Source organism: Gavialis gangeticus, unplaced genomic scaffold (assembly GCF_001723915.1).
Source record: "Gavialis gangeticus isolate Ggan-Ray unplaced genomic scaffold, GavGan_comp1, whole genome shotgun sequence".
In the NCBI taxonomy this organism is placed as follows: domain Eukaryota; kingdom Metazoa; phylum Chordata; order Crocodylia; family Gavialidae; genus Gavialis; species Gavialis gangeticus.
In genome coordinates this window covers 177,788,961-177,804,426 of record NW_017728992.1, presented here as the reverse complement: position 1 = coordinate 177,804,426, position 15,466 = coordinate 177,788,961, and the positions used below count along the sequence as shown (strand labels likewise).

The following is a 15,466-nucleotide window of genomic DNA, read 5'->3' as shown; positions in this document are numbered from 1 at the left end:
TGGTTTACATGTGTCTATGCATGTATACATAAAAAAATATTCTGGATGTATTGTATTCCAGTTTATAGACCAGTGCCAGGGCAAAAAAAAACACTGTATGGATATATGACCAAGATTAATATTTTCCAGTATGCTGTAGGGCTGTCAAATTTGGTGGCTTCTGCTGTTAATTATGTTCCTGGATAACTAGTTCAGGATGAGTCGAGCCACATTAGAAAACAAGCCTGAACAACGTTATCTGTGCAGGACCAAACTTGATGGAGAATCTAGGATTTTTCCCTCACAACACTAACCACTAGCACTTTCTTCTTTGCTGTGGTTTTTGCACAGGCCTGTTAACTCTAATATCACATGGCAAACACCATTTTTGTTCTTTGCCCTACATTATGTCATAGGTTTGAAGCATCTTCAGTATGAGTCAGTATTGAATTAACATCTTTATGGAACACAGTCTATTGAACTAGAAATCCACATGCCGACATCAATTTTAAATGGCCAACACATCCGGTGTCATAAACAGAGCCTGGTAAAGATCTTCAGGGATCTTCAGATTATAGGAAAGTAGACCTGGAAGGGACCGCATGTGGTCATCTCATCCAGTTTCCTGCTCAAGGCAGGATCATCCCTGATTAAGCCATCCCAGTCAAGTGTCCACCTAACCTGTTCTTGAAACTTTGTAGGAATGGAGATGCCACAACTTCTCTAGGTGACCTACCCCAGTGCTTGATGACTCTCATAGTCAGAAAGTTCTTCCTAATCTCCAACCTGAATTTCCTTTGCTTCAGTTTGAGACCATTGCTGCAAGTCCTACCACCACAGAGAAAATCCTGCCTCTTATCGTCTTCATAATTACCCTTCAGCTATTTAAATACTGTTACCAAATCCCCCCTCAGTCTTGTATTCACCATTTCTTTATTTCTTTCAAAGTCTTGAGTTGTTTACGGAAGGGATATTTTCAGTGTATGATACTTTACCTACGGTAATAATCTCCAAAATGTAGGAAATTATCATTTTACCTTATTGTCTTATTTCTGTTTTTTTTTAAGACACAAGTCCCTAAATTAATTCATGTATGCAAGAAAACTGAAGGCATATAGAATTTAATATGAAATATAGATGGACCCTGTAGTTGATATAAAACTTGTATTTTATAATTTATTAATCTTTTCCTAATTTTTCTCAAATTATTTCTTATTGAACATAGAGGGAAAAAATAACTTGTAAAAAATTAGCACCCATGTTTTCCTATTGATTAAAAGATGGAGTGGAAATGAATTCGAATCCTGGTCAAGTTCTAGAATTTTTATAGATTTTACTTTTAAGACTAAGCTCAAGAAGAAAAATCCTTTTAAACGAAGTTCAAGTTAAAAAAAAAGGCAAATTTAATTATATAAAATTGTATGGCAGGCACGACTGTAAAAAATAAAACAGAAATTATCACTAGCGTACTCTTTTACTAACCAATGTGATTCGTTTATTTCAGGATAATCTGCTATTATTTCTTTAGATTAATCTAAAGAAGTATAAGTGTTCTGGTCAAACCTTATTGTGTTAAAAAAAAAAAAAAGAAAAAAAAAGAATCCAACAAGAAAAAAATCTTTTCTTTTGCTTCTTTTGCAAAAGTGAGGATCCCTGGATGTAGTAAAGACGGTCATTCTTAATGTAATCACTAAGATATGTCTGTGCCATATTGTCTTATTATCTTGATGCATTTGACATGGATTGTATTAAATGAAAACGGCCAGTATAAAAGACTTTTCAATATTTACCACACCGTGGTAACTGGGATACCACAGTTCCTCCCTAGGCTTACAATAGGAAATAACTGGTAATCATGTGGTATTGGTTGGCAAATTTTTTTTTTAATGGAAACTACTGTAGCAAGAACACTTAACAAGGTCTGCAAAGTGTCAAAATTAATGGTCAGACTCCTGTTGACTTCACTGAGCTTTGGGACATGTCCTGATATGAGCCATTCATGTGGGAGACATAAAACTGAAGATATGGGTCCTTCAACTCCTCTAGAAGTGTATGTGGAAGAATTGCTCATTGCAAGGCTTTTGTTGTGGTGATATTTGTTAGAAAGAGATTAAATACTTTAAAATTAAACATGTTGAATGGAAGAGTATAGATTTTAGGAGGAACAAAGGTCAGGTAAACAAATCACTCCCATTGTGGACACCACTATGCCCCAGCAGTGGACTGCTCCCAGCAGCACTGCTCCCAGCAGTGGACACAAAACTGGTTTTTGTGTATATTCCAAGTCTTCCTTGCTATCTTAAAGCATTCATTTAAAAATAGGCCTATGGAAGGGTACTGTGATATTCGAAAGCTTGTTTATGTCAATACCAACTTTACAGTTAGTTCAATAAAAGATATCACCCACAAGAATTCTTGCCTTTAAAAAACAGGGTCAGCTATAAAGGGGTACTTTAGGTAACCTTTTCAGAAAGTAAAATTATAAATATTTGGTATTTAATTTACAAAGAAAGGATAATATTTTGGAAAGTGTATAACTGAAAGCTAAGTCCCATAAAAGGCAATTGGAATAAGGCTTCTAAGTCACTTTTGAAATTTTTTACTCGTTAGGAGCTTTTCTGTCTCTGGGTTTGGCAGCTTTCAGCTGAAACTGACAAATGAGAGTTCCTACTTTCAGCTGCTGGCTCTCTGATCCATTTATCTATAAATGGAGATCAGAAGAACTTTAATAAGGTGAGGCAGTGTTTTAAAATGTCTTGCTTTTTTTTTTCCTCCCTTAAAATTTACTTTTACCCCTCTGATTTCAATGGAAGTAGGATTCAGACAGCAGTAGCCGAGAGGCAGGAACTCCAACAGCTTTGCATGTGAAACTCTTGCTGCAGATTAGCACTTTTGCAGGATTGGGACCTTCAATGACTATCACATGTGAATTTAGACATTGGTTCTTAGCTGAGCTCTGCAAATGTCTGCTGGCTTCTACTGCTTTAATTTTAGGGGATATTTAAAGAAATAAGGACATATTTTTCTTCCACTTCTATGGGTTCATTTGCCAGATATAATTATTTCATAAGAGACAAATACATTAAAGGAACTTAACATATATTCCTAAGCACAAATTCTTAAATGCTGCAGTGTAAAATTGGGTATCTATTTCTATTTTTAAGCACCTAAATAAAAGGTTGGAGAAAGCTATGCATCTAAGAAAGTCAGTTCTTATACATAAGTGTCTAGTTATTGATTTAGATTCTTAGACACCCAACTTTGAATACTTTGGCCTCATGCCAAAGAAGTCAGAGTTAGAAGTATTTCCAGTTTTCATGGTCTCTCTCCAGTATTTCTAGGAATAATTCTGATGATTGTGTTTTCTTCAGCTACTGTTCAGAAAGAACTTAGTCACTGCTTAATCTGGTTTTTAATTTATTTGGTTTTTTTAAAATTATGAAATTAAAAATAGGATGTGCGGTTTTTGTAGATTTTGTTTAGGTAGTAGTTTCATGCTGCAACAGCCACCTTTTTTTTTGTCTGAAAAGGAGCAATAGTCTGTGTCAACCAAAGCCTGGTTCTTAGGCAGCCGTTCAGAAAAAGAAATTGTTGCATGATTCTGTTTCATCAAATCATTAGTGGGGAGAGGTTTATGGTCATTAATTAATGCTAAGAAACAAAGAGTATATATACATTTCCAGTCGCTCACAGTTTATTCCTTATGTATCCTATTCTAACCTACTGGATATTTTATACTTGGAATACTATTTATCTTGCAACAAACTATATTTCTTTTATTATCTATTGGTCCTTTAAAGCATTCCTTTAAAAATGGTTTCAATATTCTGTTTGAGTTGATTTTAAAATGTGTAAAAATGCCTAGCCAAAATATATAGAGGTTTTTTCACAACAGTTGCTGAACTACTGGTAACATTTATTTTGGTGCTAGTGATATAGATGTGGTGGAGAGATTGTGAGATACTTGGGGGTAGTTCTGCTGTGGTATGTGTTACACTGCAGTGAAGAAAATAAGGAACACAAATTTAACAGGACCTTAGTCCTACTCCTTGTGTGAGTTCTCTGGCAGAGACAGTGTGTTACCTTGCGTTGATATGTGCGCGACGGGGATGAAAATAGAACTACACTTTGGGAAAACAAAGACAATCAGTGCTTTCTTCTTGAGCAGCTGCAGCCAGTTCCACTAATGGAAGTGCAAGAGCAGAAACTGGCAGCACAAGGTATGTGTTCGTTTTTACAGATGGCAATGCAGACAAGTTGGTAATTGAAAAGGAAGTCATGTACGTGAGCTATTTGATGGAGGACAGCCTATTACAGTACTTTCCTGTGTAATTGACTCGGATGAGTTATTGAAAAAGGAATTTTTTTTCCTCATGAATAGATTTCGGTTATTACAAAATGACATCATTATTGTTAAGGAAATTCAGGGATCCAGGTTATGATATTTTTTATTAGTGTTATTAAACATTTAAAAGTTCAATTTACATTAGCTGACATAGAGGACTGTACCCTAGTGGCAAAGAACGTGGCAAAATATAGCAGGAGCAATCCCATATCATACGTTAAATAGTTGTAGTTTAGTGTACTCAAAGATATTTAGGGATGGTCAGCAGCTTGCAGGATCAGAGTTTGAAATCCAGTTAATGACACTGTTAAAAGACTGCTTTTGTTTAAAGTGAGAATTCTTTTTAGCCATAAATTAATCTGTTCGCTCTCCCTCTAGGCTGTCCAAACATGTTTCAAATTGAAAGTACCTCTCATTTCTTTTCAATAGAAATACTGTCGTTACTATTGCAATTATAGTTGTACTTACAGGCCCCAGTGAGGAATCTCAGTCACATTGTGTTTGGCACTGCACTCACATATACTTAAAATATATGTACACATATACTTAGCAAAAGAACATATGTTCTGTTACAACACTGTATATCTTGGGGAAAACTAGGGAATTGTACGATATCTCTGATTGCAGTGACTAAGAGAGATACTACAAACTACAGAATTTGCAGATTAATACCTAAATGGGAAAACAGTTAAAATGCAAGTTTTGTGCATCACAAAGTGTGTTGTTACGATTACTTATGCAATAGTGTAGCCATAGATCACTCTTAGGTGGTGATTAAATAATGATTGTTTCCTGATGGTGAAGCTTTGATTCCGATTGACTGATGCTGTGCATCTTCCAGCTTAAGACTAGTTGTATCTTGACAGGGAAAACAATAAACAGTGAGGAGGGAATTGGTATGGATGAAGCTAGAACCCATCTTTTATTGTGTATTTATTTTGTTAGTTTATTTCTGTGGCAAATGCTCTCTAGTTAGAACGGGAACAAAATCCTAGTCATGAAGCAATCTGTGCGCGCGCGTGTGCGTGTGTGTGTGTGTGTGTGTGTGCGTGTGTGCACGCATTCATTCTTTTAATAAGAAAAAGGAGTGGCTGCAATTTTTTCAGTTAATAAAGTGCCATTATAGCTAGAAAAGCCGTGCAAAACATAATATAACCAGCTCACAGACAACATTTACTCATCTGCTTCTTTTGCTGATGAAAAAAATGACTAGTTTTACTCATGCATCAAAATATTTCCTTTCAGTAAGGACTGAGAGACTAGAATTTTGAAAGGCTGCCCTAATATATTTTTTTAATGTGTAAAATTTCTGTATACTTCAGTTGAATTTTGCTTTTTCCTAAAAAGTTTTTCTGTTGTTAAAAGTTGTTGTTGGCAGTACAGTAGATATTATGAAAAGTAAGAAGTTGTTATATCATTATTTCTAATAATTTGTATACAAAATATGTATGCAATATTAACTTTCTCTTAGAATTTCCTCCCCCTCCCAAAACACACATCTTCACAATGTATCAGTCTAATGTTTTGTTCTAAGAAAAGAGATTACATATTTGAGGAGTTTTTGATTGCCGCTTGAAATTGATTTGGGAAGGCAGCCAATAATTGTTAAGTAAGGTTGAAGGTTTTCCATTTAAAGATACTGTTTTAGAGTCTTGTCTTTTTGCAAAATTATCTTCTGATTTTTTTGCAGGGAGGGGATGAAAGTGTTGATTAAGCACATTCAGAAAACTTTGTAAAGCTGTGCACTGAGTATTCAGCTAAAATATATTAGAGCTAATTCCAATTCCACTCTGTAAGCAAAATAGAAGGGCATGTAACCCAGGAATCAAAATCAACACTGCTGCTCAGGATTCAAGTCTTAATTAGATTTAGTGTCTTGAATGAAAGAGACTTCACTTGGGGGAAAAACAACTTATAAATGGAATGAGCTGAATGACTTGAAATTGGAACATAGGATTCCTCGTATTTTGATCAGTCCACACATGTTCTTCCCTAAAAAGCTGTGCGGTTTGTTGTATTACCCTTCTTTGCTCTAAGATCAAAGAAGGATAATCATAGGTCAGTCAAGCTTCTTACAACTAGTTATCTCCTCAGACGCCAAAGGCATGGAGAGTTCCCACCCTCCCTTTTCAAGTGATTGTCCATATCTTATGAAAGAACCATCCAGAGCCAATATTCAGCTTTGTCTTTTGATTTTGTATGCATGCTGATATTAACTGATGTACTTCATGCTGTCTTGAGAAATAGGTCAGATGGGCACTCATGACTGTTTAACTCAGTTGAGTAGTGTGGTGCTAATAATACTATGATTGCAGGTTTGATGCCAGTATGGGACCCTTCCTGCCTAAGGCAGGGGGTTAAATGAGGTCCCCTCCAGCCCTACTTCTCTATGATCCTGATACACTCATTCTGCGGCAGTTTTTATGATTTCTGTGTGTTCCAAAACCACGACTCCTGTTTGTTTCACTAGCAGCAGAATAGAAACGCCTGAGATGTCAAAGAATCCCACTTGGGTGTCATGCTAGCATTGTTATGTCATTAGGAAGTGGAAAGCAATCAGCAAAAAAGACAAGTTTTGTAGTGTCCAAGAACCAAGAGGTGTGATGTAAGAATAATGTTTGGCCGCTGCCTGTGGAGTGTTTTCAAGTTTTTAAAAGCATCCTCTGACATGAGATTTGAAAGCAGGATGTCTTTGGCACCAAAATATTGTCAGCACCCTTGCTTAATCTAGCTAGTTCTTAAGCAGGATTTTTGGCTACGTTGTTATGATATATATTTTCTTTTGCCAGGTCACATGGAAATAACTGCCATTTGGGTTATATTTGTTTAAAAATATAAAGCATAGTGCCCCTTCCAGTTGCAAAGCTTTAATCATGTAAAGTATACTAGATGCCATATTTTTTAATAGGAAGTACTCTCTCTCTCTCTCTCTCTCTCTCTCTCTCTCTCTCTCTCTCATATATATATATATATATATATATATATATTTCTTTTCAAAGAAATTATATATAAATAATTATTTTCAAAAGAAAGATCTGATCCTGAAAACATGTCTAGGGAATGGAGGTTGTGATGGGGTGAGTTTCTACTAATTAAAAATCACTGATAATAAGCTCTGTTTTAAAAAAATACTAAAAACTGAAAAATGGCTTAAGGAGTTTAAAAAACATTTTGGGGGCATTCAGGCTTAGCAACATGTATACTAAGTTTCAGGCTGATTCAATTTGAAACGGTCAAGATATGAAACCATAAAAAATGTACGTAAATACTCTGCATATCAAGGGCTGTTATGCAATTACATGGTTTCAGTATGGTTCTGACTGAGAGAAAACGGTTAGAAGAGAGATCTACTATGCATGTTTAGTAACTAATTATAAACTTTTATTGTTTAATTTTATAAAATACAATACATTTGCTGGATGTCTTGCTGCTCTGCAAACTGTAAGGCTCCCCCTACAACCTCCCCCTAACCAAGCTAAATGCCTTTGGCCGCAGATTTTCAAAAATGTATCAGAAATCCTGATGGGTTTTTTTTTTCATTTTTGGCCAATCTCCAAATTATAAACAGCTGAACTAATTTGAATAAAGTTTTCAGTACAAAAAGGTACATCTGGGCTGACAAAATTGTGTGCCAAGTTTCAGCCCAATGTGACTTGAGACAACCATGATATTAAACACCCAAATCTAAGAATTGGAATGGAAACAGAGACAGACTCTCAACTATAGTGGCCCCTTCAGGATTTGTGATTATAATATAGTGGTTATAAGGATCCAGATGATTAAAGATTGACTTCATAGAAACATATTTTAGTTATTTAAATCTCTTTGGCTTATTCTCCCAAGGATGTACAGGAAATTTATATGGATAACTCCAATTAGTGTTAGTGGCATTGATCAGAGACTTTAGACCCTTTTATCTGTGGTTCTTATCCTCTTATTATGTTATATTAATGTATTTTTTGTGCAAATATTCTGGATATGATAGTGTGTGTTCTTGCAAACAAAAGGCAAAAAAGCCCTGCAACAAATTTATGTTAATTACTGGAAGAACCTATTGCCAGTAAAGCACTTAAGTTTAAACTTAGTCTTAATGCTTACACTTTATTGGAGTAAAGGGCCTTAAGTATTTGTGCATATCCTTTGCTGACTAGACAGATGTAAGCAAGATTTACTTAACTGGTACTATGATGACTGCTTCTTAGTAAAGAACAAAAAAAAATATCTTTTTTATTATATTTTTCTATGTTCTTTACTAAGAGGCAGTCATCATCAGACCAGTTAAGTAAATCTTGCTTACATCTGTCTATTATTATTATTTTGTAGTTGTCTCTCATAATTACTAACACCAAAGTGGGTCCATCTGTAAAGTGCAAATAGGTTTTTAAAGCAGGTTAAAAACTTTTACAAATTTAAATGTTGATAATATTTTCTGGATGTTAGCTTTAAGAAAACTTATGAATTCAACAAAATTTATAGGAAAAAATAACAGTATAGATTTAGTATTTTATTAAAAAACTATTTTGGGGGGGGAGAAGAAAAGCAACATAGCAATGTTGCTTCTAGGTAAGCAAATTCAGGCCTATAAAAATAGTCACCTTGATTTCTTACACTCATAAGCATGGTACCTTGGTTATATTTTGAGATGAACTTCTCCACTGTGGTTATATAGAGAACTGGAAATCAGACATTTTGAGACTGAGTCTGCCACAGTCTTTCTGTGTGACCTCAAATCCATTTAAAAGTCTTTGTGCCTTAATTCACACAATATATTTTTAAAAATGGAATAATAGTACTGACTTGCTTTACAGGGTTATTGTGAGGTTAAATTGATTAATGTTTCTATAACACACAGGGATCCTCAGGTGGAAAAAATATCACCTCTGATACTTTACCATTATCTATTGATGACCTCATGTGATATAATGGTAACATATCAAGAACTTCAGTGAAATGATGGCAGTAGTTGGGTTTGCAGAGCGGTATATGAGATATACATTCACATCTTGTATTAATTTTCATACAAGGCATGCAGATGAATCTCTTGCATTACTCTGGAAATCTCAACATACATACATACATACATACATGCATACATATATATATATATAGAGGAAGAGAATAAGTCATAAAAACTAAATAAAGCAGAATCACATCATGTTTGTGTGTGTATAGATTGTAAAATTATATATATACAAAGTAAGCACTAACATAGTTGATATGATTCTACTTTATTTAGTTTTTATGACTTATTTTAAATGAACCAGTATGTTGCAATTCATTGTGTTGTAATTCATGTGCAGTCTCAATAGGACCTTCCTTCTTTATTCAAATGAACTATTACTCTTTTCAGTAATGCTCTGCTATAGTTAAATCATCAATTTGAACAAAAAATTGAAGTGCGATTGACGCAGGGTGCTGTCGGCACTCTGTTCCACCATCTCATACATGCGAAAAGATGGCACAGATCTAGTTTATCCTCTGTTCTAATAATATATATTATTTAAAGTCCTCCATGATTTTAGTAAAGAACATTTTTCTGCATACAAGCATTAAGCGCACAGCCATAAAAGAGTGGAAAGACTTACTCAGAGAAGACTCCACCCTCTTAAACGTACCACACCAGAAACTCTTCGGTTGAAAGACAAAAAATAGAAATGGAAGGGAGTAGTTCTGCAATTGAGTCTGAATCTTGGCCATATAAAGTCATTTCCATTTGGAAATACCTAACCCTTCACAGGGACGAAACTGGGTTTAGTTTAGTGAAGCTTTTATTATGCTCTGAGGAAAATATTTCAGCAGCCAGGTGACGTTTTGCAAGGATGACTTGGCTGGGTAGCAACAAAAAGCATGAGAAATTTTGGTTATTTATTAGCTGAATATTCATTCCAACTTGAATTTCATTTAATAAATGCATTTACACAAGTTAGGCATTTGCTGAAGGCCGTTGTTCACTGTTAGGTGCTGCTTTCATCTAGATAGAGAAAAAATGTACTATATTCCTAATTATGATTTTGGGGGTTGGTGTAAGAAGGTGAGAGAGAGATTATCTTGATGACAATCTAGATTTTATTATATCACTTCAAAGCAGTGCAACCTGCTATACTAATGAAATCGTGTTCTTTTTTAAAAGAGCAATTGTTAGCCTGACTTTGTGCTCACTAAAAACATTTCCCCAATCTTGTTAAATTATTGCACTCATTTGAGATTTTTATGGCTGTGCATCTTACCAGGCCTCGTTTCTTTACGTTTCATTCATTTTCCTTGTATTGATGATTAATGGAGGATGTCGAACGTTAGAGTGAGCAGGCATCAGCAAATGCAAGATCATAATTAGTTTAGCTGACGAGGGCCTCTGATAGCACTTGCATCTGGATGGAAAAATTACCCTATAGGGAACTGGCTGCTCACCAGGTCTTTTTAGTGATACATTGTGAAACACCCGATGAATCAAATGCCCTTTCAATGCCAAGAAAGTGTTCCAGTCTTGAAGCCAAAATTATGTCTGCAGAAAGCTTTCCATTTGAAATGTATCAGAGTACAATTATAACCATTGTATTTTTTTGGCATGAATACTACTCTCCTACAGTATGGACTAAAGTTAAATACATTACTTAAATTTTATGAAACCTTGAAATTTTGACTTATAGTGTTAGTAATTTTTAATTTATAATGAAATTAGTTTTCACCCAGACTGTTCTCCTACTATACTAGCTTATTCTTATCTGAGTTGAAGAAGATTTGTTCTGGAATACTTTCCTTTACACAAAGAAAGCAGAGTTGAAATTCATAGTTTTTTCAATAAAAGAATTCCATTTCCTGCTTATTATTATTTGTGCCCACAGACACAGCCTGACTTTTGTTTAAATGAGAAGTTTAATGAAATCATTACTCCATAGAAAGAATTTAACGAGCAATACTCATAAACGTGTCTACTTCTAATATTCTTGGATCATTATTAAAGCTGATGAATGCACAGCTCAGTCTGGTTAAAAATCAATTTGTATTTGGGAGAGCTGTGCTGTGCCTTTCTTTCCTTGACAAAAATAAAATAAATAAATCAATCCATTGATGAGACCATGTTGTCTGGGTTTCGGATGAAGTTCAAAAGAGGTCTCATTAGGAATACTGTACTTTTATTTGCTTGGCAGAGGTTACTCCTGCTTCTCAGTGGGCTGTGGGAAATGCATAGCAGTTTATGCAGATCGTAGAGTTAAGTGGAAAAGACTGGAATTGAAAGTTGTGCATTCTGTTAATGAAGTATAAGCTCTGTTACAGGAATTAGTATGAGGTAGATAGAAACTGGAATTAATTAGAAATGGTGCCTTTAGCCTTGTTTTTACTGATCATGTTTTAAAATAGAGCAAACCAAAAAGAAATAATTTGCTGTAGAAGTACAGTGAACAAAACAGGAAAACTTTGCCGAGTGCTCTCTGTCAGTTTCTAAAGAGCGTATTTCAGAATTCACTGTTTAGAAACCATCATTAAAGGCACAAAACCTAAAGTTCAAAAAGTTAAAGCTGTTATTCTGAAAAGGCTTTGGTGTTTCGCACACCTCATCCATCACTCTAGGGTTAATTATAATGAAAATCAGTGGTGCCTATTAAGCACAATTGAACCTGACCTCATTATGGGCAGTGTGGTTTTATACTGTCATTGTTGCCAGTCTACAGACAAAACTCCTGTGTTGATTTGTCCTAACTCCACAGATCATGTGACTCACCTCTGACCTGTTTTTTTTTTTTCCCTCCCTGTTTCAGAGACGTAGAGGCTCGGGTGTTTTTTGTGCCAATTGCCTGACCACAAAGACCTCTCTCTGGCGAAAGAATGCAAATGGTGGATATGTATGCAATGCGTGTGGCCTCTACCAGAAGCTTCACTCGGTAGGAAGAACTTACTAGTTTGTTCAGGGAAAAAGGGTTATACAGCTAAGCTGAAGCTGGGCAGCCGTAGTCCTGTCTGGTTGTGTGATTAGCACCACTCCCTGGCCTGCAGTTAATTTCCTAACTGGGTTTTTTAGTATGGTCACTTTGGGATCAGATGTGATTCATTATGAAACAACCTGGGATGCTGTGGGGAGACATGTTTGAGATCACCAGTGATGTATTTAATTATTCTGATACAAAATGAGGGAAACTGGTTTATTTTCTGGGAATTTCATTTAAAGGAATACAGTATGTTGTAATGACATTCCCCAAATGTAAATATTGTCATTTTGGTAGGAATCAGTAACAAAAGTTCATAAAATTAGAGATTTTGTATAAAAAATGCCCTTATCCCATACAAGTATATTTTTCTTCTTTCTCCCCACCAACCTTTCATAGTTACAATGAATTTCTGAAGGTGTATTTTTAATTTTTTTTTTTTTGACACGGAAAAGCGAGTTCTGTTTAGCATTTATGACTTACTGCAAAGTACCAAGAGCTTTTGATTTTCAATTAAGCCGGTCAATTGAAGGCACTTTGTACTTTTCAAGATTTTTCAAGTTTCAGTGTCTCACTGGACTGGGCACAATGTAAGTAATAACAGTATTACCAACAGTAATTGGTAAAAACAGGGCTGTACTTCCTCTTACCAGCACTGGGCTTGATCCTGAAAGGCGATCAACACTCTGGCCCTGATCCAGCCATGCTTGCTTGAGTGGCTTTCTGGTTTGGGGCCAAAGTGCTCACAATTTTATACGATGGATCCCAAGGGTCAGATCTTATACCCACTAACTTGTAATAGAAACTCTTGGGAGAGTCAGGTAGTCAGGATTTGATCCATTAACTATGGCAATTAATCTTTACAGCATCCCTGCGAGGTAAGTAAGGATTCTTGTTCTACAGTGAAAACAAGGTACAGTTTGGAGTTGTGCTAAGACACTATACAAAGCTCAGCAAAATGTAACTTTATTGCTCTGAGAGCAACAATTTCAAATGGGACCTGTTTGCATGCTGAAGTGCCGAGTATGTAGCCACATAATTGCAGTTTTTGGCACATATGCATGGTTTGAATTCAGCACAACCCACACTAGCTTACTGAGCATGCTTAACATGCAGTGGGCCAGCTTCAAAGGCAGAGCTGAAGATTACTTATCCTTCTGCTTTTTTGTGTTCAGCGCACATGCCCTGGGGTGATATTATTCCACCGCAGGAGGAAAGGAATCCCAAGCTATGCATAAGTGTCAAAAAAGTGATTTTGGAACCTACATCCCATTTTTGAATGTGACATAGGCCCCTTTGTAAGATACAGAGATGCTCTTTTTGAGACTTAAATGGTACTTACTGGGTGCATCTGAATGAGATGTCTCCTGCAGAGCTGACTAATTATTTCCACAGTAAAGTCTCAACATCTACATGTGCATCCCTATTAGGCCACAAAACCTAATTAACTCTGCCATGGGTTAGCATTCATAATATCCTATGGCAGAGTTCTTTAGTGCACAGAAATGCATGTGTAGATGTTGGCAGGGCTGACTGGGGCATGAGGGTGCTCCAGTACATGGGCCCCAGCCAGCCCCTCTGCAACATGTTAAGCCGGGTTGAATCAGTGCTGGGCTGGCAGGCTGAGCCCCTGGGCTCCCTACTGGCTGGGGCTGCTCTGACCTGGCTCAATCTGCTGCAGTCCCAGGCACATGTTCAAACGTGACACCCAGGAGCAATAAACTCAGATACGATCTGCGCCAGAGTTTATTGCTCTGTGCTAATAGTATATATAGATGCACTCTCTGAGAATCTGAGAACTGAGGTGACAAAGTCCAAAGAAGTGATCCAGAACGTATCTGCTACAAAACCTATTAGATAATTGTCTGGGAGACCTAGGGTGTCTACATATGCAATTAATGCTGCTGAATAAACTCTGGGTCAGTTTGAGCCGGAGTAAACTAATCCTAACATTACTGTCTGCATGTGCGTTTAAGCACAGTCATTTTCTCCACTGTCAGATATTACCTGCATCTGACAGGACTATCCGACGGTGCTGTAAATTAGTCTACAGCAGCCCAATTGTTGCACACATGTAGATGGTGATACTTTACTGCACAGTAAATTAGTCCACTGTTCAGTAAAGTGCACATGTAGATGCATCCCTAAACACCTAACCTTAGTGTTCTGCGCATGCAAAAACAGCAGCCCAGTCTGAGGAGCTAGGCCTAAGCTCTGTCATTATCGACATGCAATGTGGAACGGTGCCTATAGATACCTGTATCCCCAGAGGATTACAATCCAGAAGGTTTGCTCATAGCATGCCTCATACATATCAATAGCATTGAGTCTATCACAAATCCTGGCAATCATAATCTCTTTCATTTATACATATGGAGTAAAGATCATGATAATGGTACCTTCTGCCTGCCCATCATGTAATAATTAAGTGATTGAACACTTGCCTAGAAACTGCAAGATCTGACTCAATTCTCACCTTGGTCTCTGGGGATTTAATCCCAATTCTTTTACCCCTCAGGATAAAACAGTTTGAGTAGAAACTGATAAAAGCTGTGTCCCTCTACTTCCTCTGCTGGAGCTAAGTTACTGTGTAGCCAAGAATTCAAGAATCATGGGGCTAGGAGAGAACAAATGACAGGCTAATTTTAAGCCAGTGGACTGAGGAGATCTGGTTTTAGGATTAGTTTTGTTAACTCTTTTACCCTGAATCACCTTGCTGGGGTCAGACATCTGATTTTCAGACCTTGTAAGACCTAAGTTATAGGTGTATAAAGGTGCCTCTCTGGATGCTTAGGAACTTAAATGTACCAAATGAAACTTAAGCTTCAGGCCAGATCCAGTATGGTATCAGCAGTGTCTAAACAAGATTTGGGGAGAATTTAGGTTAAGAGTGATTCTATTTGGTCCTATTCCACAAGCCACAAAACTTAGTAAACACCCAAGTAGAGGTGCTGCCTCCATTTTGAACTGCAGAGTGCCATAGTTGCTTATACTTGGACATGCTCGGAAACTGGGTCTGATTCCTACCAGAGCGCCATTGAGATCAAGTTTGGTTTGGGGAGACGCCTATTTGTTTCTGGAAGTATCGGATCTTAATAGATGACCACGGAGCACTCCAGTTTGCTTGGCAATATTTAATTTTAAAAAAATTGCAGCAGCACTACCCATCTTTTGCCCAATATCCTGATGATAAAGAATGCTCGCACAGAAAGTGGGGAAC

The 15,466-nt window shown here is 36.5% G+C and overlaps 1 protein-coding gene across 5 annotated transcripts in view; it reads left to right on the top strand.

Moving 5' to 3' along the window:
- The window catches only part of TRPS1 (transcriptional repressor GATA binding 1), a 340,381-nt gene that overhangs the window by 313,911 nt on the left and 11,004 nt on the right, over positions 1-15,466 (top strand). For 4 of the 5 annotated variants that reach the window (XM_019528088.1, XM_019528086.1, XM_019528085.1 and 1 more), the window contains one exon: positions 12,082-12,204. The exons of the other annotated variant lie outside the window; for it this stretch is intronic. In XM_019528088.1, coding sequence (XP_019383633.1) covers positions 12,082-12,204 — 123 coding nt within the window. The remainder of the gene's footprint in view (positions 1-12,081; positions 12,205-15,466) is intronic. 5 annotated transcript variants of the gene reach the window in all.